The sequence below is a fragment of the Suncus etruscus genome, chromosome 2 (genome assembly GCF_024139225.1).
Source record: "Suncus etruscus isolate mSunEtr1 chromosome 2, mSunEtr1.pri.cur, whole genome shotgun sequence".
Taxonomy (NCBI): domain Eukaryota; kingdom Metazoa; phylum Chordata; class Mammalia; order Eulipotyphla; family Soricidae; genus Suncus; species Suncus etruscus.
Window position 1 is genome coordinate 134,173,740 of NC_064849.1, and position 21,335 is coordinate 134,195,074.

General features: G+C 38.0%; 1 protein-coding gene across 1 annotated transcript in view; it reads right to left on the reverse strand.

Moving 5' to 3' along the window:
* Positions 1 to 755: 755 nt before the first annotated feature.
* The window catches only part of TBCA (tubulin folding cofactor A), a 51,171-nt gene continuing 30,591 nt past the window's right edge, over positions 756 to 21,335 (reverse strand). Inside the window, exons 2-4 of the mRNA XM_049766470.1 lie at positions 9,390 to 9,495; positions 3,321 to 3,407; positions 756 to 1,149 (exon numbers count right to left, since the gene is read on the reverse strand). Of these exons, the coding sequence (XP_049622427.1) occupies positions 1,069 to 1,149; positions 3,321 to 3,407; positions 9,390 to 9,495 (274 nt within the window). The 3' untranslated portion in view covers positions 756 to 1,068. The remainder of the gene's footprint in view (positions 1,150 to 3,320; positions 3,408 to 9,389; positions 9,496 to 21,335) is intronic.

Sequence of the window (21,335 nt, forward strand, 5' to 3'; positions counted from 1 at the left end):
CTTTGAACCCATTTCTCCAGTCCTAGATTTTCATAGTGGTTTTTCTTGATTCTTTTTTCCATCTAAAAATACTTGTAAAATAGCATATTTTCATGATAATTTTAATGTAGAAGTATACTGGTTATTGTCTAAAATTTTCCTAAAGATTCCATTAAATAATGCACTTAAATAAAGTGCTGCAGAAAGGATACCTTTAGAAATAACATTAGTAAAGTACAGTACTGTTTCTCTTCCCTGATCCCTTCCAGTGATAGCTTTGCAGCTTCTAAACTCAGAGCCATTACAAATATTTATAGGAATAAAACTTATTTATGTTATTTCTACCCCAATTTTAGAACTAAAATTTAAATGCAGAGCTAAACACATTGCTCAAGTGATAAGACCACATATCCAGAATAAGTGAGGCCCTGAGTAAGATTCCCTTATACAGTATGTATTCTCCTCTACCAGAGCACCATACTCCGTGACCCCTATTAGAAAGGAAAATGAGGGGCTGGAGTGCTAGTACTAAGGGTAGGGCACTTGTTTTGCTGGCAGCTGACCCAGGCTTGATCCCAGGTATCCCACATGGTCTCTCGCAAGAACAGTCAGGAGTTAATTCCTGAGTGCAGAGCCAGGAGTGAAGCCCTGAACATCACTGGGTGTGGCTCAAAATGAAAAACAAAACAAAACAAAAACAAATGAAAACCAGCACACACAAAAACTATAGGAAGTTGTACTTTATTCAGAAACTAATAAAAATTGGATTTTTGCTTAAAAAAAAAAAGTCCTGTTTGTAACTCAATCCAGTTATGAGGCAAGTATCTAAACTTCAAATAGAGTTTACTTATGTTAGAAATATCTATAATTTGATGATAAATGAATGATAAAAGTCTGATTTTATAAAGTATGAAATAAACATTTTTTGATGAATTCATTTATTTGACATTAAATTAAGCAAAAAAATACGAAACTGCATAGAAGAATCACATTCTCATTACTATCTGAACACAAAGCGGTGGTCAAAATAATGAATTTTGGAATGGATTCTAGAATACCACGCATAAAAACACCCTGTACAGAAAGTCTTCATGCTTCTAGTTTCACTGAATCTAGTACTGATCGTGCTTCTTTATATTCCTCAGCTTCTTCCAACTCTTTTTCATTCTCCTGAAATAAAATACGGTAAAACAAAGTTTATCCTTCTCAAACTTTAATTTAAAAAAGTGAGGTGAAGTCAAGTCAAAAATAAAAAAAAATTAATTTTTCTAAGCATCTTCTAAAATAATTCAGCTCCTTAGCTAATTGAAAATTTTGTTTCTTCTTTAAAGGAAGAAACCATAGGTTTCATTTTGATTCACTATATATTCTTACACAAAGTATAACACAGATATTGAAATTCTCAAAAAATTCTCAACTTAAAAACACAAAATCACCATAGAAATGAACTATTAATATGAACTAAAAATTTACTAACATCACATATACATATGACAACATTCAGATCAAAACAGACCAACTACTCACACAATAACAAAGATAGCACCAAATGTCATGATATGAAGTGCAGTCTTTGAATCAAAAAGATAAAATAGCCACTTGCTGATATGAGGGGAAAAAATTCTGATATCTTTGATTTTCTGATACTTCCTTAATACTTTAAATATTGGGGACTGGGTAATACAAAAGGTATGGTAATCATAGATTGACTCATGTTCAATCCTGAACACAGAGCCAGGAAGAAGCCCTGAGCACAGATGGATATGGTCCCTGTCCCTCCCCCAAATGCTTAAATCTTTACATTAGAGACTGAAATAGTTTGTATAAGGGTTGATGCACAGGCCTTAGACATGGCAAGTCTTGATTTGATACCCAGCACCACATCTGATTTCCCCCAAGGAGGGACTCCTGAGAACACAGGTAGGAGTAAGCTCTGAGCATTACAGGATGTGTGCACCATCACATTCCCTACGCTGGTCCCTAAGAAAAACGAAACAGCCCAAATCCTCTACATTCAAATTTTCTTTGGTCATTAAATTATAAGCTCTCAGGGCAGAGCTTGCTGAATATGTCCTTATATGAAACTTTCATCCAAGGGCAACTTTTTCCAAGTGATTTTTATTACTTTTGTAGCCTATAGACTTATACTTATTATGACTATCAAGAAATTATATATATATATATATGTTATAGATAGCATTTAAAGTAATGTATTATTTTTTGCTTTCATCTATTATTTTAAAATCACAGCTTCATTTTTAGCCGCTTGAGTCATCTGCATGTAAAATATAAATATTCACTCTTTCTTTCCTATAGATTTAGTGCTAATATTATTTTGTGGAAAATAATTTCTCTTAAATATGAACATCCTAAAAAAGTCTCAGATTTGTTTTACTATATAGAGAAAAATGATAAATTTATCACTAGTAATACAGTAGTCTTGTATAGCTTTTTATCTCATTTACAAGGTGAGTTTCTGTTTTTTTGTGTTTGTTTGTTTTTGGGTCACACCCAGCAGTGCTCAGGGGTTACTCCTGGCTCTATGCTCAGAAATTGCTCCTGGCAGGCTCGGGGGACCATATGGAATGCCAGAATTTGAACCACTGTCTTTCTGCAAATGCCCTACCTCCATGCTATCTCTCTGGCCCCGACTTCTATATATATTTTTAGGATGTTATAAAATGATTGACACTATCTGTTCCAGAAAGCATTTAGATAATAGCAAGTGTGATAATTCTAGTGATCAAGAGAACTAAAGATCAAATTAATGAGAGCTACCTGTACTAGTGAACATATTTCTTATTCCTACTCTTTTTTTTTTTTTTTTTTTGGTTTTTGGGCCACACCCGTTTGATGCTCAGGGGTTACTCCTGGCTATGTGCTCAGAAATCGCCCCTGGCTTGGGGGGACCATATGGGACGCCGGGGGATCGAACCGCGGTCCTTCCTTGGCTAGCGCTTGCAAGGCAGACACCTTACCTCCAGCGCCACCTACCCGGCCCCTTATTCCTACTCTTAAACTCATGGAAGTTTAAATTACTTGGATTTCTTCCTTTTAGGTGTGTAAAGATCATTTTGACAAAGATGACCAAATAATTAAAGCTATCACTGGATATTAGTCCTTTGATAACTATGAAAGATACTGTTAAGTTTAAATAATCAGAATAAACATGCTAGACACATCATTTTCACTAGAGGAATATGTCAAAACAATAAAATTCCGTTACTTAAAAAATAGTAGTATCCAGAGAAAAACAATGCATATTAATAACTAGTTTTCTTGTTTAAAATCCTGGCCTTCCATCTCTTAGAGAAACCTAAGCAAGAGAAGTCTTTACTTACTAGTATCTGCAGAAGATCAGTATATGCGGCTTCCAACCTACGCTGGCAGTCTGGGATCATCATGAGGGACTCCTGCAGAATCTCAGCCTATAAATAAAAAATCTCAGTGGTTAGCTCACCTCAGAAAATGACTAGAATGGGGCTAGAGCAGTGGCGCAAGCGGCAAAAGGCATCTGCCTTGCCCACGCTAGCCTAGGATGGACCGCGATTCCATCCCCTGGCATCCCATATGGTCCCCCAAGCCAGGAGCGATTTCTGAGCGCATAGCCAGGAGTAATCCTTGAGCGTCTCTGGATGTGGCCCAAACAAAACAGAACAAAAACAAAAAACAAAAAACAAAAAAAAGAAAATGACTAGAATGATTTTGAAGAATCAGTAAACGATTGTGTTGAATAGATCACTTTAACAAGTGCTTATCAGAAGTTTGAAGACTAACATACCATATGTAAAACATGACAAATATGAGGTTTAAATCTAAGCCTATTTTGGGAATCACACTAAGTGAAAATTAACTGGAAAAGCTTTACGTAAACTATTTATTTTTTAAAAAGCTATTTAAAAGAAACTATTTTGCCTGCTGTCACAAAGCACCTTTAACCAAAATGGGATCAGCTGGCTATATAAATATCTCCTGCATCTTTTGTGTAATAAAGAAAAACAATGTTCAGATAATATCTCCATGAGATAATTATGGCATGAAAAAAGTTATTGAGTTATTGATCACATCGTGTGCACACTGCAGGAGGTTCTTACTGGAAGACAGAGGTAAAGAAAAATGAAAAGCGAAGACCAGCAGGTTCATATTTTTGATGCTTATCATGCATAAAAAGTTATTACTTATCCTTGTGCTTCATTTTAGGAGAGAGATTATTCTCCCTATGCAGTTTGAGCCAAATTACCAACTTGGCACCCCTCTGAACCTGAACTTCTGCCTATTCCTTCTGGAAATATACTAAATAATTAAATGCAGGAGTATTTATTATTATGAATAATATTTAGTATTATGAAGAATACTTCTAGAGAATATTCTGAAGAATACCCACCATTCAAAGTTGGGTTAAAACATGAAATCATTAAGAAAAATAAAGAAAATCAACAAATAAAAGTTCAAATGAGTTAATGACAAGACATTGGTCCTCAAGTGTTTTTCCTATGGTAACAGGAAACTATACTTGGAAAGAGTACTCTTTTGATACCTTTCTTAAAAATGATCAAATAGGGGAAGGAGAGATAGTAGAGTGGGTAAGGTGATTGCTTTGCACTCAACCAGCCTGAGCACCACCAGGAGAGATTCTCAAATGCAGAAGCTAGAAATAAATTCTGAGCATTGCTAGGTGTGGCCCAAACAAGCCAAACAAAAGATTGAATAGCTCTAGTCAACTGGGTACAACAACGGAACTTTTATTCAGAAGTTACTTCTCTCTTTTCCTAATGGTTAATATTATAAACAAAAATCAAAATTAAAAAAATAGAAGGGTTCTCTCTATACACATTTCCCCACATAAGCTAAATAACCTATAATTTTTGGGCAGAGGGGAATGGAGCATGCATGAGCTGGGCTACTTCAGGTTATACTGGGGGATCATAGGCAGTGCTGGGGATCAAGCAGGGGATTAGCAAGGCAAATAACCTCTACTACCTCTCTGGCTGAACTATTCTCTTACTAATGAGACAGGTTGATCACATCTTTACCTCACAGACACTCATAGTATATGCCTAGGGATTTAATTACTGCCACAAAATAATTTTTGTGTATTTAGCTTGGAAACATAAGAATGTGAATCAGTGAATCAGTGCTGTCTCAATGGAATTCAAGAGGATTGCTTTAAGCTTTAAAATAATTAAACAAGGGCTGGAGTGATAGCACAGTGATAGGGCATTTGCCTTGTACGCAGCCAACACAGGAGATATCTGGGTTCGACTCCTGGCATCCCCTATGATTCCCCGAGCCTGTCAAGAGCAATTTCTGAGCACAGAGCCAGGAGTAACCCCTGAACACTGCCGGGTGTGGCCTTCCCCAAAAACCCACAAAAGATTTAATAAAAGATGATCAAATATAAAAGAATTCCCCAAAATGTAAAAAAAAAAAAATTAGGATGAAATAAATATAAAACATTAGGTTAAATAGAAAAGCCAAATTTTTGTCTGCTTAGTAATTCATTTTACAGTATGGAGGGTTCTCTAAGAATCTATTTGCCATATGATCCAGCAATCCCACTTTTGGGGAGTCTATCCCTAAGACAGAAAAATACTGATCTAAAAGGATGTATGCACAAAGGATGTATGCTGCAAAGGATGTATGTAGCAACACTCAAGAGTTGAAATCAACCTAGATGTACAACAATAGGTGAGTGGGTCATGAAGATGTGGTACATATATACAATGGACTACTACATAGCTGTAAGGAATGATGCAATCATGTAATTTTCTGCAAACATGGATGGAATTGGAAGATATTATGTTAAATGAAGTAAGCCAGAAGAAGGATAAATACAGAATAATATCACTAATATCACTTATATGTGGTATTTAGAATAACTGCATGAAGAAATGCAATGGTTTAAATGGGAATTGTCTCAAACACTCTTGGCTCCAGAGCATGGTGAGGAAAAGGAAAAGAAATTGAATGAAGGAAGAGAAACACAAATTTGAAAGAGCAGGGGACAGGGGCCGATCTCAGGTGAACTCTGATGGCATTAAAAAAGGACAGAACTAAATATCCATGTCAAAGGCAACAATGGAACCAAGAGACATTAACTTTAACAATCAAAACTTAAAATAGGCCTATTATACTTGAAGGCTGGGGACAGGGTTGCTGGCATGGGATACACTCTGGGAACATTGGTGGAAGGAAGTCAACACTGGTAGTGAGAATGGCCCTGAAAGATTGTCTAAAACCCAACTATGAAGAACTCTATAAATCAAAATGGTTTCAATAAAATATTTTTAAAAAAGACATTAGTAAAATCTAGTAAGTCTAATTACCTTAAGGGCAAAGAAAAAGTACAAGAAAAACTCTAAAAAGAAGGAATGAAATAATAAAAATATGACCCCTAAAAAAACCTAATGAAATGAAAATAGTAAGACAATGGAGACAAATCAATAAAAGCAAAGCCTTTTCAGAGGATGGGTTAAATTGCCTAATTTGTTCATGAAACTGACAAATTATAAATAACCTAGAAGTAATCAATTTCTTCTAAGTTGGGCCCGGAGAGATAGCACAGCGGTGTTTGACTTGCAAGCAGCTGATCCAGGACCAAAGGTGGTTGGTTCGAATCCTGGTGTCCCATATGGTCCCCGTGCCTGCCAGGAGGTATTTCTGAGCAGACAGCCAGGAGTAACCCCTGAGCACCGCCGGGTGCGGCCCAGAAACAAAACAAAACAAAAAAAAAAACAATTTCTTCTAAGTTACTAACCACCATCATTAAATAAACTTTATCTTTTATTTTAAAGCTCCTGAATAAAATCTCCATAAGTCTAGATGGTTCCACAGGTCAATTACCGTATTTGCCAGTGTATAAGACGACTGGGCATATAAGACAACCCCCTAATTTTGCAGTTAAAACATAGGTTTAGGCCTATATTCGCTGTATCAGACAGAACGTTCCTGCGCTGCAACTGTATGTACCACAGTGAGCCAATCACAACAAGCAAAGGTTCAAAGGTTATACTGTCATAGACTTCCTCTCTGACTCTGGTCAATCTGAGCAGGCTTTTGACAGTGTAGATTCAGGTCCAGAACATTGTCTAATTTGCATGCATAAAAAGCCTGCTTGGATTGGCTGAGTTAAGAGAGGCAGTTCGAGCAGCCTTGCAGTGATTGGTGCAGGATCGAGTTGGAAAATTCGTTTTGTGGCAATATTCAGACAATTTTCGTTTAGCAGCATATTGAAACATTTTTCAGGATATATGCGGCGTATAAGACGACCCCCGATTTTCGGTTGACTTTTTTTGTTTCAAAAGTCGTCTTATACGCCAGAAAATACGGTATATTAAGTATTTCAAGGATGAATAAAAATTTCAAGAAATCAGAATACCTTCCAGATTTTTCTTTTTTTTTTTTCTTTTTTTTTTTTTTTTTCGTGATTTTTGGGTCACACCCGGCAGTGCTCAGGGGTTATTCCTGGCTCCATGCTCAGAAATTGCTCCTGGCAGGCACGGGGGACCATATGGGATGCCAGGATTCGAACTAATGACCTTCTGCATGAAAGGCAAACACCTTACCTCCATGCTATCTCTCCAGCCCCTGATTTTTCATTTTTATTGATGTTAGTACCAGTGTCATACCCAAATAGAGATAAAGACAATATTCTATAAAGACTTAAGTGATGAGGCTGGAGTACAACAGGTAGGGCATTAGCCTTGCACATGGCCAACCTGTGTTCAATCCCTGCCATCCCATATGGGCCCCCAAGCATGCCAGGAGTGATCTTTGAGCACAAAGCCAGGAGTAAGCCCTGAGCTTTGCAGTTTCCCTAAAAAAGACTTAGATGTGGGCTGGAGAGATAGCATGGAGGTAGGTGTTTGCCTTGCATGCAGAAGGACAGTGGTTCAAATCCTGGCATTCCATATGGTTCTCTGAGCCTGTCAGGAACGATTTCTGAGCTTAGAGCCTGGAGTAATAATCCCTGAGCACTGCCGGGTGTGACTCAAAAACCGAAGGGGGGAAAAAAAGACTTAGATGCATAAGTAATATGTTAAAAAAAGCCCCTAATAATTCAAATTCACTATGTTTGAAAATAATTATACATCAAATTGATACATGATCAAACAGTGATCACCAATTATAATTTCTGGTTTACACAATGCTGGGTGTGGCTCATATTCCCTCTACCCCCAAATTATCGTACCTAAAACAATAATTGGCAAATATATAGCATTCAGCAAGTGTTTATTAATTTAGTAAATGAATGAGCATTAAAATTAAACTTAAAGGAATGGAATGGTAAGGTTACAGAGAAAGGGATCAAAGAACTGCTTGAAAAATTTAGAAGTCTTTGTATACAAACAGTGACAGAAAGGAGGGAGGAGGTGAGAGGAGAGGAAGCTATTTTTCTACAGTTTTGGCAATGGAGACTGAGAAATAATGACAGTGAAATAAGAAAAACTTAGCAGAGGCTGTTCTCTATCAAAATTGTCAATATAAAAGGGTGAGCAGTTACTGTGAGGACAAGGACAAAATGAAAACCATGTCAATGTTACTACCATATGTATACAATATGGTCCAGGGAGTAGAGCCCTCTCAGCCAAGAAAGGTACAGACGTAGAAGGCTGTTAAAAGATTTTGTGGTAAAAAAGTGAGGGTTGATAATCATTTTTCTAGAGGAATATGAAATGTATTAGCTAAGAGCATATTCAATGACTACTCTCAGAATAAAAAAGGTATTATGGGAGAAAAAAGAGACAAGAAGTCAGTAATAAGATAGAGCCTTAAAGGATAGCTATATGATGAAGAAGAGTTCAGGGGGAAGGAATAGAAAGGGATTCACACATATATGCAAAGTCTCAGACACAAAAAGAGAATGACGCATGTAGAATCTAGGAAACCAGAGCTATAATACAGTGGGTAGGGCTCCTGGCTTGCACGTGGTTGATCTGCATGCAATCCTCAGTCATTTGGTCCCCAAAGCCTGGCCAGGGAGTGATGCTTAAGAGCAGAGCCAGGAGTAAATCCTGAGCACCATTGGGTGTGCCCTTTCCCTGAACAGAAAGTAAGGTGGAAGAAGTACAGATAGAGACAATCAGGCAGTGAGTTTGGAGGGTGAGAAGATAGCACAGAGGTCATATTCTAAAGTTAGAAATCTGTGTTTTAATGCAACTTGGCAGTTGTGTGAGCTTGAAAAAGTTATTTTACTTGTATTTATTTCCTTCTCTTTAAGGGAAAGTTTGTTTTTGTTGGGGATCAGATATGGGGTGTCATATTTCCACTGAACATGTGCTCCAACACTGAGCAATATACAGGCTTCTGGGGGCTTAAAGAGTAAGTAAAATAAAATCACTTCAAAAGTCTGTTAATAAGTTACTATGTACTCTATAAACATAGCAGTTATTTTTAAGCCATAATTTTACCTGTTTTTTAATGGCATAATTTTCACCATCTTCCGCTTTCATCTTTTCAATCTTTTCTTCTTGTTGTTTGGCTTCCTTTTCATACATCACTTTTTCTTTGACCAATCTATAAATAAATATTTTTAAAAATTAGCCTTTTCCTAGAAACTTGAACATAAAAATCATTTAAAATATTTAAGTATAAAGGCCAGAGCAATAATACAGCAGATATGTCGTTTGCCTTGCACAGCAGACCCAGCTTTAATCCCTGACATCACATATGGTTCCCAAGTCTGCCACTAGTGATTCTTTAAGTGCAAAACCAGGAGTAGTCCTAAGCACAGCAGTGGACAGTGCACAGCAGGACCCAATACCAAAATGAATAAAGTAATTTATAGGATATAAGGAAGGAAAGAAGGGATGGTAGGAGGAAAAATAATAACTACAGAAGTGGTTTAACAGTTTGAATATATACTCTGTAAGTAAGAAGCCTGGAAGGTTCAGTCCCTGGTACTTCATGTGTGATCCAAAAAATCAAAAAGAACAATATTGACTGGAGAGTCCTAAAAGTAAACAATTTCGATTGACTCATTTCTAACAATAAAATTAATCATTAGTTTTATTGATTAATCAGATAATAAAATCAATCGCTTAATATATAGCTCAGCTTCCATGCTAATCAGTCTTTTAATATAAACAGTTTAGGAAAACATGAATATTATGACATAGAATTTAAATATGCAGAAGAAAAAGTTTCATAGCCCATACATATTAAAAGCCCAGCTTTTTTCAATCAGTTTATTGACTTACTTTTAAACTGTTTCTGAGCTAGAATTGGGTCATTTTTAAAACCGAGGCAAAGGTGTGTGTGTGTGTGTGTGTGTGTGTGTGTGTGTGTGTGTGTGTGTGTGTGTGTGTGTGTGTGTGTGTGTGTCTGTGTCATTTTTAAAACCGAGGCAAAGGTGTGTGTGTGTGTGTGTGTGTGTCATTTTTAAAACCGAGACAAAGGTGTGTGTGTGTGTGTGTGTGTGTGTACCGAGGCAAAGGTGTGTGTGTGTGTATGTGTGTGTGTGTGTGTGTGTGTGTGTGCAGTGAGGGTGGGAAGACCTGGTATTAGAGATCAAACTGGAACAGTAGGCCTTTGTTTAAGTAATTTTCCAGCCCAAAGATTTAAGTGTATTTAAAAGCAGTTAATTTTCATATTTTAGGACTGATTAAGCTCACAAATCTAAAATAAGCTCATTATATGGCACGTTAAGTCAGATTTTAAGCTGGTATTTAAACCATCCCATAACTACACACCAAATATTAAACATTAAATTTGGTTAAAATTTTGGGATGTGTGAGGCTCATGCTGTCTTTTAAAATCATATTATAGAGACATATGAAACCAAGAATACTCAAGAAACAAAAGGTGCTTAAGAAAATGCCATTCATGGTTATCAGAGGAACCTCTTAATCTGGGGGTAAGGAAGCACAAGGCAGAGGAGGCAAACCATTTTATGAATTTGGCAATCCAATATCTAAGTATTACCTCTTTTTTTTTTTTTTCCTTTTTTGTTTTGGGCACATCAGTGATGCTCAGGGGACCAGATGGAATGGTAAGGAATTAACATAGGTTGGCTGGGAGCAAGGCAAATACCCTATTCTTTATACTAGCTTTCTTTAATAATAATAAAAAAAAAGTGATAAAGGTATTACTTTTGTCAATAAGTTCAAGTGGCAATGAGTACATAATTATCTTTGAGTAAATACTGAAGTAATTTTTTTAAACTTGTTTTGTTTTGTTTTGTTTTGCTTTTGGGCCACACCTGGTGACACTTGGGGGTTACTTCTGACTATACCCTCAGAAATCGCTCCTGGCTTGGGGGACCATATGGGACGCCAGGAGATCAAACTGAGGTCCTAGGCTAGCATTGGCAAAGCAGATGTCTTACTGTTTGCGCCACCGCTCCGGCTCCTGAAATAACTTTTTAGAGAAATAATTTTTTAAAGTTTGTTAGCTATATATTGAAATTTTCTGAATGAAAGTAAATTTGATAAGAAGTCAAAGTACATGCATTATTTGTAATGCTAACTACCTTAGTAAATTTTGTAAATGCTATTAAGATAGCAAGTAAAGGGGCCAGAGCGATAGAACAGCAGGTAAGGCATTAGCCTTGCATGCAGCAGATCCAAGTTCAATAAATGCCATCCCAGATGGTCCCCCGAGCCAGCCAGAAGTGATTTCTGAGCAGAGTCATGAGTAACCCCTGAGTAACCACTGGGTGTGGTCCAGAAACCAACTAAATAAACAAACAAAAACAAGCAAATAAAAAAAAGCTAACAAGTAAAATAATCATACCCACAAACACAGTCACCATGTTTGAACTGGGGCCATCTTCTAGGTGCCCTACAGCTAAGTATATGTCCCTAAAGTTAATAGATAGTAGCTTTTAATTTCTAAATAACTTTATTTGTTTGATGCTGTCATCTCTAAAAGAACACTCCAATTTAACAGACTGAACATATAACAATAAGAGTATACTAAACTTTCTGTCACTGTATTATTGAATGACTTCATTGGTGATACAATAATTTTCACAGATGAGCTTGCTACTTTTATCTTTCTTTCCTTTTTTCTCTTCTCTTTCATCTTATTTTTCTTTCTTTCTTTAAATTAACTTTGCTTTCACTTACCTGGAAACAAATGTATTATCATTAATCTTTTTTTTTTTTTTTTTGGTTTTTGGGCCACACCTGGCAGTGCTGCTCAGAAATAGCTCCTGGCAGGCACAGGGGACCATATGGGACACTGGGATTCGAACCAACCACCTTTGGTCCTGGATCGGCTGCTTGCAAGGCAAATGCCGCTGTGCTATCTCTCCAGGCCCCATCATTAATCTTTAATCATTAATTTATTTGAGTAAATAATTTTTGTTTTGTTTTGTTTTGTTTTGGGGCCACACCTGGTGACACTCGGGTTACCTCTGGCTATGCCCTCAGAAATCGCTCCTGGTTTGGGGGACCATATGAGACGCAAGGGGATCAAATGTGATGCATTTTCTTAAAAAAAATAAAAGAACAGATGAGTGATATAGAAACTGTGGAACATCTATATAATGAAACCTTCTGCAGCTGTTAAGAAAAATAAAGTCATGAAATTTTTTTATACATAGATATGGAGATTATGCTGAGTGAAAACAAATTAGAGGGAGAGTGATAGACATAGAATAATCACACTCATTTTGGGGAGACATTAGAGATCAGAAGGACCAGTCCATAGTAGAAAGTGTGCCACAAATAGGGGAGTGTAATTAGTGCTGAAAAGGGACCGCTATGACAATGAGTGATGGAAATGATCACTCTGGACAAGAACTGGGTGCTGATAGGAGAGAGAAAGAAAATATAGCAAACCAGTGTCTAAAAGAAAAAAAGTTTGAGAGAAACAAACATCTGCTACAGAGCTAGAAGGGGAGATGGGAGAAGGAAGCTGGGAAGGAAACTACAAATATTGGTGATGGGAAATGTGGTGAAGGGTATGAACCTTGTATGACTGATTATCTTAAAAAACATTGTAACTCTGAAAAAAAACTATACAATAGACAACTTGTAACCATGGTGTTTAAAAAAGATAGTAAGTATGTGGCCTGAGCAGTGGCACAGCAGTAGGGCATTTGCCTTGCACATGCTGACTGAGGACGAACTGTGGTTCATGGAGTCCCAAGCCAGGAATGGCCCCCCCAACAAAGAAACAAACAAGATAGTAAGTAAAAATAACGACCTAATTAATGTTTCAAAGCATAATTTACTAAAAAGTTTCCACATAGGGCCGGAGCGGTGGTGCAAGCGGTGCGGTAGGGTGTTTGCCTTGTACACGCTAACCTAGGATGGACAATAGTTTGATCCCCCGGCATCCCATATAGTCCCTGAAGACAGGAGTGATTTCTCAGTGCGTAGCCAGGAGTAACCTGAGTGTCACCGGTGTGGTCCAAAAACCAAAAAAATAAAGTTTCCACAATATGAAGCTCACTACAAAGAGTAGTGAGTCCAGTTAAGGAAATAACTACACTAACAACTATCATGACAATGGTAGTGAATGAGAGAAGTAGAATGATTGTCTCGAAGATAGGCAGGGTTTGGGATGGAAGGCGCACACTGGTGGTAGGAATGCTGCACTGGTGAAGGGGGGGTTGCTCTGTTTATGACAGAAACCCAACTACAATCATGTTTATAATCATGGTGCTTAAAGACTTTTATATATAAAAAGTTTCCATTAGCTAATCTTTTTCTTTTCTTTTTGGTTTTTGGGCCACACCCACTGACGCTCAAGGGTTACTCTTGGCTATGCGCTCAGAAATCGCTCCTGGCTTGGGGACCATATGGGAAGCCAGGGGATCTAACTGCGGTCTGAACTAGGTTAGTGTGTGCAAGGCAAATGCCCTACTGCTTGTGCCACCACTCTGGCTTCAAACATTAGCTTTTCAATCCATATCCACAAAACACATAGTAATAACTTCCATAGTACATGTATGATAGTGTGATTATGTGCATAGTCCAGTGTTTTCCAAACTATTCATGGTACTCAAGTAACATTAAAATGTTAGTCTACATATTAAAATGATATGAGAATTTTTACCATGAGCAAATCTTTGTTCAACTTGCTAATTTATGTGAAGCAAGAGGATGTGTGCTCTCAGCATTCTCCAGAATAGCTGTGCCTAACACATTTGAGAAGTAGATTGTAGAAAACTAAACTTTAAGCAAATTTACAGACAACATTTAAGTATTCATAGTAATGTAAACAATAGAAGTTTTGATAAACCAAGAATTTAGCGACCAGGAAAAAAGCCTTAGCTTAATTTATCTTCTTTACACATTTTTATTGTAAATGAAAACTTCATAATTATAAACAACATTTGTGCTTGACTACCTAATAACTCAGAGTCTGACAGCATACCATATTAAGGATACAAATGATAACACAAATTAATTAGTAATGTTTTTATTTAAAAGAAAAAATTCAATAGGGATGGTGCAATAGTACACTGGTAAGGCTTGCAGTGGATAAAGTTTGTACCTAGTCGACTCAGGTTTGAAAACAAAAGATAAGTTGAAGCCACTAAAGATAAAAATTTATATATATATAAAGATATAAATGCCTACCAAGGTGGCAATTGGGGGTAGAAAGATAGGTTGAGGATAGGAGATGACAAGAAAGAGTAAGGGAGCACTGCTAACGGGAACTGACACTGGTGGTGGGATTGGTAACAATAACTTAGTTAATCATTTTCTTTAATAAAAGATAAAATAAAAAAAAAAAAGACCAGAGTATTCTGAAGCAAAAGCACAGAGCAAGTCAGTGACTTGTAGTCCCATCAGCTTCCAAAAATAAAGTCGTCAGTGACAAAGACATACAGATCAAGGGGAGAACCTATCAAGAAATTTTAGCTGACATTAATCACTGCACCCACCACAGATATATCTAAATACATAAACTTTATTAAAAGACCTAAAACAAGATATAAAATAACACAGTAATAGGGTTCTATATACCACTTTTCTTAAGGAATGTATCATCTGCATAGGTAATAAGATAATAATGACTTTAAATAACTGACCAAACTTTAGGCTCTTGAGCCTGTCAGGAGTGATGAATACCACACCAGGAATAGGCAATGAGCAACACCAGTGTGGCCTCAAAACATAAGTGTATTTGGATTATTATTAAAGGCAGGCCTTGCCCCAGGCAATATAAAGACGTAACTTAAATGTAATGTTTGGAGATATTGCTTGTTCCATCTAAGTGAGTCTTCTCTCCTTCATCCTTTCTTTTACTCCCACACTTCTTCAAAACTTAAGTCAAATATCTTTTCTTTGTCTTTCTGGAAGAACATTCTAGTCCTTACCCTGCCACTTTCTACTCTGATAACTGTGAATCTTCCCTATGGATCTTCACAACATATTTCTTTCCATTAGGAACTTATTACAATAGGTTAAAATTTTATCTACTCTTGAAAGTAGATGCTGTGAGAACTGCAAATGTGTCTACTATAAATATCTACCAAGTATGTGTCTTGCAAATATGTCTCTAAATAAATTCACATATTTCTCTGAAAAACAAACAGGACAGCTATCATCATCCCCAACTGTGATTCAAAGAAGTAAAATGACCCAGTAAAGGCCTGCTGGATAGGAATGGTGACTTCTAGAGCCACAGACATATCCCACAGCCTCCTCCATGTCCACTTATGGACAGCTCCAAAGACTCTTTATGCTTGAAAGAGATATAAGCTAAGACACAAAAATTTACGGGTACACCATTTACGAAGTTGAAATTTCTGAAGTGTTCTTATAGAGTGGCCATCCAAGTCCCCACCCTGCCAAAGCTTCAGCAACTACATTCATATCCCACAATCACTACCACGCCAAAAACTCAGTTCACTGCTTTTCCACTGATCTCTTCTGGAGACAACTAACAAAAATCTCCAGGTATGCCATTTTGGGGCTGAGAACTCTGGGTCTTCTCTGAGTGAGGGTGAGTGTCCCCTGGCCTCTCAATACTTTCAGAAGCCAGACAGACACATCCCATAGCCGCCACCATGTCAGCTCATTGGCCCAACATAGATCCTAGAATTCCTGGAGCATATCATAATTATGCAGCTAGAAGAACACCTCCAAATGTTTCAGTACTGGTACTCCATTAGGAACTTACCCAATTATATGTTAAAGTAGCATAGAAACCACCAAATAAAACATATTTATTTTTAATTTATAGCATAGAAGGTCAACATATAAAACCAGTAACATTGCTTGCTTAACTAGCAACAAAACATCTTAGGAATTCTGACAATGACTTAATAACCTTTTGTGAGGTACAATTACTTCCACAAATTTACATTTACTGAAGTTTTTCAATTTCATTACCATTTTAGTTGAAACAAGCAATATAAAATAAATTATTTCATGCCTGTCAAGGGGGCAGAATTTGGGATGGGTGGGAAACTGGGGACAACAGCAGAAGGAATACACTGGTGGTAGGACTGATGCTAAATCTTGGAACACAGAAATAATTAGTATGAACAACTTTGTAAACCACTAAGTTTAAATTAAGAAAAAGAAAAACAAAGAAATGGTAACTTCTGGGTCATCGTGATACCATAGCAGTAGGGTGTTTGCTTTGTACATGGCTGACCTGGCACCAACCCAGGTTTGATCTTTGGTAACCCATACAGATCCCCAGCCTGCCAGGAGCAATTTCTGAGCACAGAGCCAGGAGTAACTCCTGAGTACCACATTGGTACTCCACCCCCCCAAAAAAAATGGTGTCTTCTAACTTGTAAGTGTGTGTTGGAAAAACTTTACTTCTAACTCTTTTTGTTTTCAAATGTGGGATACTGGGTGAGCATTCAACAATCCACTATCTACCTGGAAAAGAAAGTGATTCCATACAGGTTAATGGCTCGCAAGACACTGCCACTTCCTGACTTCAAGTCTGGACACCAGTCAAAAAAACCAGGTCATCACCAGATTTCTTACAACTAGCTAAATCGAAGGAGGCTTCAAAGACTCCTTCACTTTTGGGGTCAATTAATTTGCTGCAGTAACTCATGGAATTCTGGGAAATGTCTACTTACTTTTACCAGTGTACTAAAGCATGAAAAAAGTTTAGATGAGTGGCCAGGTGAATGAATAAGTTGTTACGGTTTGGGATATTACCGAATATAATAATATAATAGGGACTTCTTTTAGGTGCGTGTGGTGCCCTCATTCTTCTGATATGTGAATGTGATCAATCACCCAGTTGAAAGCTTTTAATCCTTTTATACAGTTAATAACCCTTTCCTTCTGAGGATGAGGGGTGGGGCTAAAACTTTCAAGTTTTGATCATGGCCTTGTATTTTTTTCCCCCCCGGTGGTGGTGGTGCGTTTGGGTCATACCTAGCAGTGTTCAGGTGTTACTCCTGGCTCTGTGCTCAGAAATCACTCCCGGCAGGCATGGGGAACCATATGGAATGCCGGGATTCTGTCCTGGATCGGCTGCACCTTATCGCTGTGCTATCTCTCTCTAGCCCCTGGTCTTGTCTTTTTTATCAGTACCCATCCAGGGTCATCAAAGTATGACAAAAATGTTCTTAAAATTTTTTAGAAATCAGAAGCTCTGCTCTATAGACAAATATGACTAACTTTTTTTTTTTGCCATCACTGACATGCTTTCTACAGTATCATAATCATTTGTATTTAAAGTAGATTTTAAATGAGAGTTTCACATTTTAAATTTCTTTCACCTAAAAGTAAAATGATTCCACAAGTTAGGATGTGAATACCATAAAAGTATGAAAAGACAACCCATTGTACACATAACCAACTCCCAATCACTGCTCCCACTACTGAAAGCGGCATGTTCAATTTCTTGTGTATGCTAAATGAAATAAATTAAATGTTTAATTTGATGGCATTTGTTCCCTTATCATCTCCCAGTACCCATTAACTAATCCATTAAATTGGAAATGGTTCAAGTTCTATTAACTACATAAGTAGGATATATATTTTAATTAATTTTAGTAAGACAATACATTTTGTAAACAGACAAAATGAGCATGCCAAATACAAAATCAATGCACTATTGTTTTTCCTTGCAATATTGTGAATCTCAGGAATAGACTAATAAACCTTAGGCATTGGTCACTCAAAGTAATAAGCCTTAGAACTTGGTAATTCATAAAGCACAAATGTAAAATTTAACACTTTGCTACATCTCCTCAAAGGTTCTGAGACACTGAGATTTAAAAAAATGTGCATTAATGGGACCAGGGAGTGGCGCTAGAGGTAAGGTGTCTGCTTTGCAAGCGCTAGCATAGGACGGACAGCGGTTCGATCCCCGGAATCCCATATGGTCCCCCCAAGCCAGGGGCGATTTCTGATCGCATAGCCAGGAGTAACCCCTGAGTGTCAAACAGGTGTGGCCCAAAAACCAAAAAAAAAAAAAAAAAAAAGTGCATTATTGAAGAGCTACTATAAATGGCATATTGTGTTCATATGGAAAACAAAAGCACCTCCTTTTTAAAACTTGTAAACTTTTGAGGCCAGAGTGATAGCACAGCGGTAGGATATTTGCCTTGCATGTGACCAACCCAAGACAGACCTGGGTTTGATTCCTGGCAACCCACATGTTCCCCCCAAGCCTGCCAAGAGCGATTTCTGAGCACAGAGCGAGGAGTAACCGGAGGCACCGCCGGGTATGCCCCAAAACCAAAAACCAACCTTTTTAAAACTATTAAGTGCTTTAATTATTACCTAAACTCACAAATTTCTCTGTACATGTTTATTATCCAGAATAATAAATCATTACAACACCTCTAAAATAATACTCCACCACCAGCTGAAGGATGAAAAGGTCAGTTTATTATACTTTTTTAAAATGAGACGTGCTTCTTTCCCAATCAATAAGCTGATTCCCAAGAATTGGATACCAGACTTGGATTGGAGAGTTTGTGGGATATACAGCTAACTTTTATTTTACAAGCTCAGTATAAGTGTGATGCAGTTACTAAAAAACAAAAACAAGAGTCAAATCATTCTTAGACTAATTAAAATATGTAGAGAATCTCAAATATGGCAGAAAATTTGGAAACTATAGAGCTCTAGGATCTAGAACTCATGGTTAGAAATTATTGGCATATTATGATGTGGTGAGTTCATTTCAATTTGTTGGTCACTGTGTCAAAAATTCTTCAAGAATGAACACTGACAGTAGGCCAAAAAATTGTGTATGTGGCAAACATGATTTGATCCCCAAATGTACTATGACAGCTTATCCTCCAAGCAGTGCAGGAGGAGATCACACCTCAGTACAAAGCCAGTAACTGCTCCCTAAGAACTACTGAATATGATCTCCAAAACAAAAACTCTCATATGCATCAAAAATATTTATAGTTCTTTTTTTGGTTGTTGTTGTGGGGCTACACCCAGTGGTACCTGGGGCTTAATCCTGGCTCTCTCTGTGATTAGGGAACCACATGGGTGCTGGGGATCAAACCTGGTCAGCCATGTGCAAGGCAAGTGGGAACACAGTGGGTAGATGGTCCCCATTTCTTTTCTATTATACTGAGCCCCTGATTAAGCCCTTATTATATAAGAATGACAAAATAATCATTAACTGTAAAGACTTTACATTCAGAAAAATGCAAAAATCAAGAAGTAATTTTTATATTATATTCCCACTTTAAGGTTTACACAGTAATTTGGTATATATTAAGGATCTACTTCCTATGCATATTTTATTTCTACCTTATGAGAGATAAATTTTTTTTTTTTTGGTTTTTGGGTCACACCCATGAATGCTCAGGGGTTATTCCTGACTCTACACTCAGAAATCACCCCCGGCAGGCTCGGGGGACCATATGGGATGCCGGGATTTGAACCAGCGACCTTCCGTATGTAAGGCAACCGCCTTACCGCTGTGCTATCTCTCCGGCCCCGAGAGATAAATTTTTTAAAAAAACATAAACCAAGGGGGGTGCTGGGAGGCTTTGCAGGCCTCCAGCTGTTCTCCTATTTCCCCCCGACTCTAGGCCACCTCGGGTGGCCTGCTGTGGGGTCCAGGTGGATTCCATTAGGGGTCTCCAGACTTCCCTCCCTCCCTACTCTAGGGAGGAGGAGCAGAGGGAGGGGACGGGAAGATAGCTGGCTTCTGGTGCTTTGGTCCTGGAGGCCGGCTCTTCCCGGGTATGGGGTTAGGGGACACCCCAGACCACAGGCATTTTCCCTAGCTGGGGGGTGCTGGGAGGCTTGGCAGACCTCCAGCCGTTCCCTATTTCCTCCCCTACTCCAGGTCTTCCCTGGTTGCCGGCCCAGGTGGTCTCTATTGTGGTCCTTAGGCCTTCCCCCTTTCTCTCCAGATACTAAGGGGTGGATGGCGAGCTGATGCAGCACTGGTGAATGTTGGAACATTACGTTGTGCCATTCACTGGTTTGTTTTTTTTTTCTCATTGGTCTCCATTTCAAAAACTGTGTGGGGTTGTGTACCATATATATTTAAAATAAAATGGGAGGATGGACTTTTAGTTTGGAAAGAGACCATTTCGGGTGGGGGTACCATATATTTTCAAAATAAAAATGAGAGGATGGTCTCTAAGGCTGGGAAGAGCCAGTACTCTTTACCTACTTGTTTACTCTCAAATGCCTCTTGTCCTCTTTCTTCTTTTATCGTGTAACTGTGGTTGCTACCATACTAGGTTTTTGATTAGTTCCTATAAACGGTGACAATTGAGTCCATTGTCTTAAGCTAGATTGTTTATTTTCCCCACTCTTTATCTTTTCTCCTCTTTGTGAACTGTTCAATAAGGTATTTTGGTGAGAGTCCCTCTCCATCTTTCCTTCCCTTTGTTATTTATTAAATAAGGAAGTTTGTAGAAGTGTCCCTCCATTCAATGTTTATGTAAGAATCAAGTCAACTGGATTGTTGGACTTGTTCTAGGCGTCCCATTTCCCATATGGTCCCTCGTGCCTGCCAGGAGCAATTTCTGAGCCTGGAGCCAGGAATAACCCCTGAGCACTGCCGGTGTGACCCAAAAACCACACACACACACACACACACACACACACACACACACACACACACACACAAATATATATAGTAAAGCTGTGGTAGTGGCAATCGCCGTTGTTTGCATAGGTCCAGAAAAATGAGACAATGGAAAAAAATCCTTGACCTGATTACAAGGGAACACACAAATTTTCTTAAACAGTGACCATTGTGTCCACTGCCTTAAGTTAGATTGTTTATTTTCCCCACTTTTTTATCTTTTTTTTTTCTCTTAGTGAACTGTTCAATAAGGAATGTTGGTGAAAGAGTCCCTCAGTTTAATGCTTATGTTTGAACCAGGTCATGGGGATTCCTGTGGCCCCCTTATGCGCTGAAAACGCCAGGTGGCATTATTCCTTCTTTGCATAGGCACTTAAAATGGAAAATACGGGCGGAGAGAT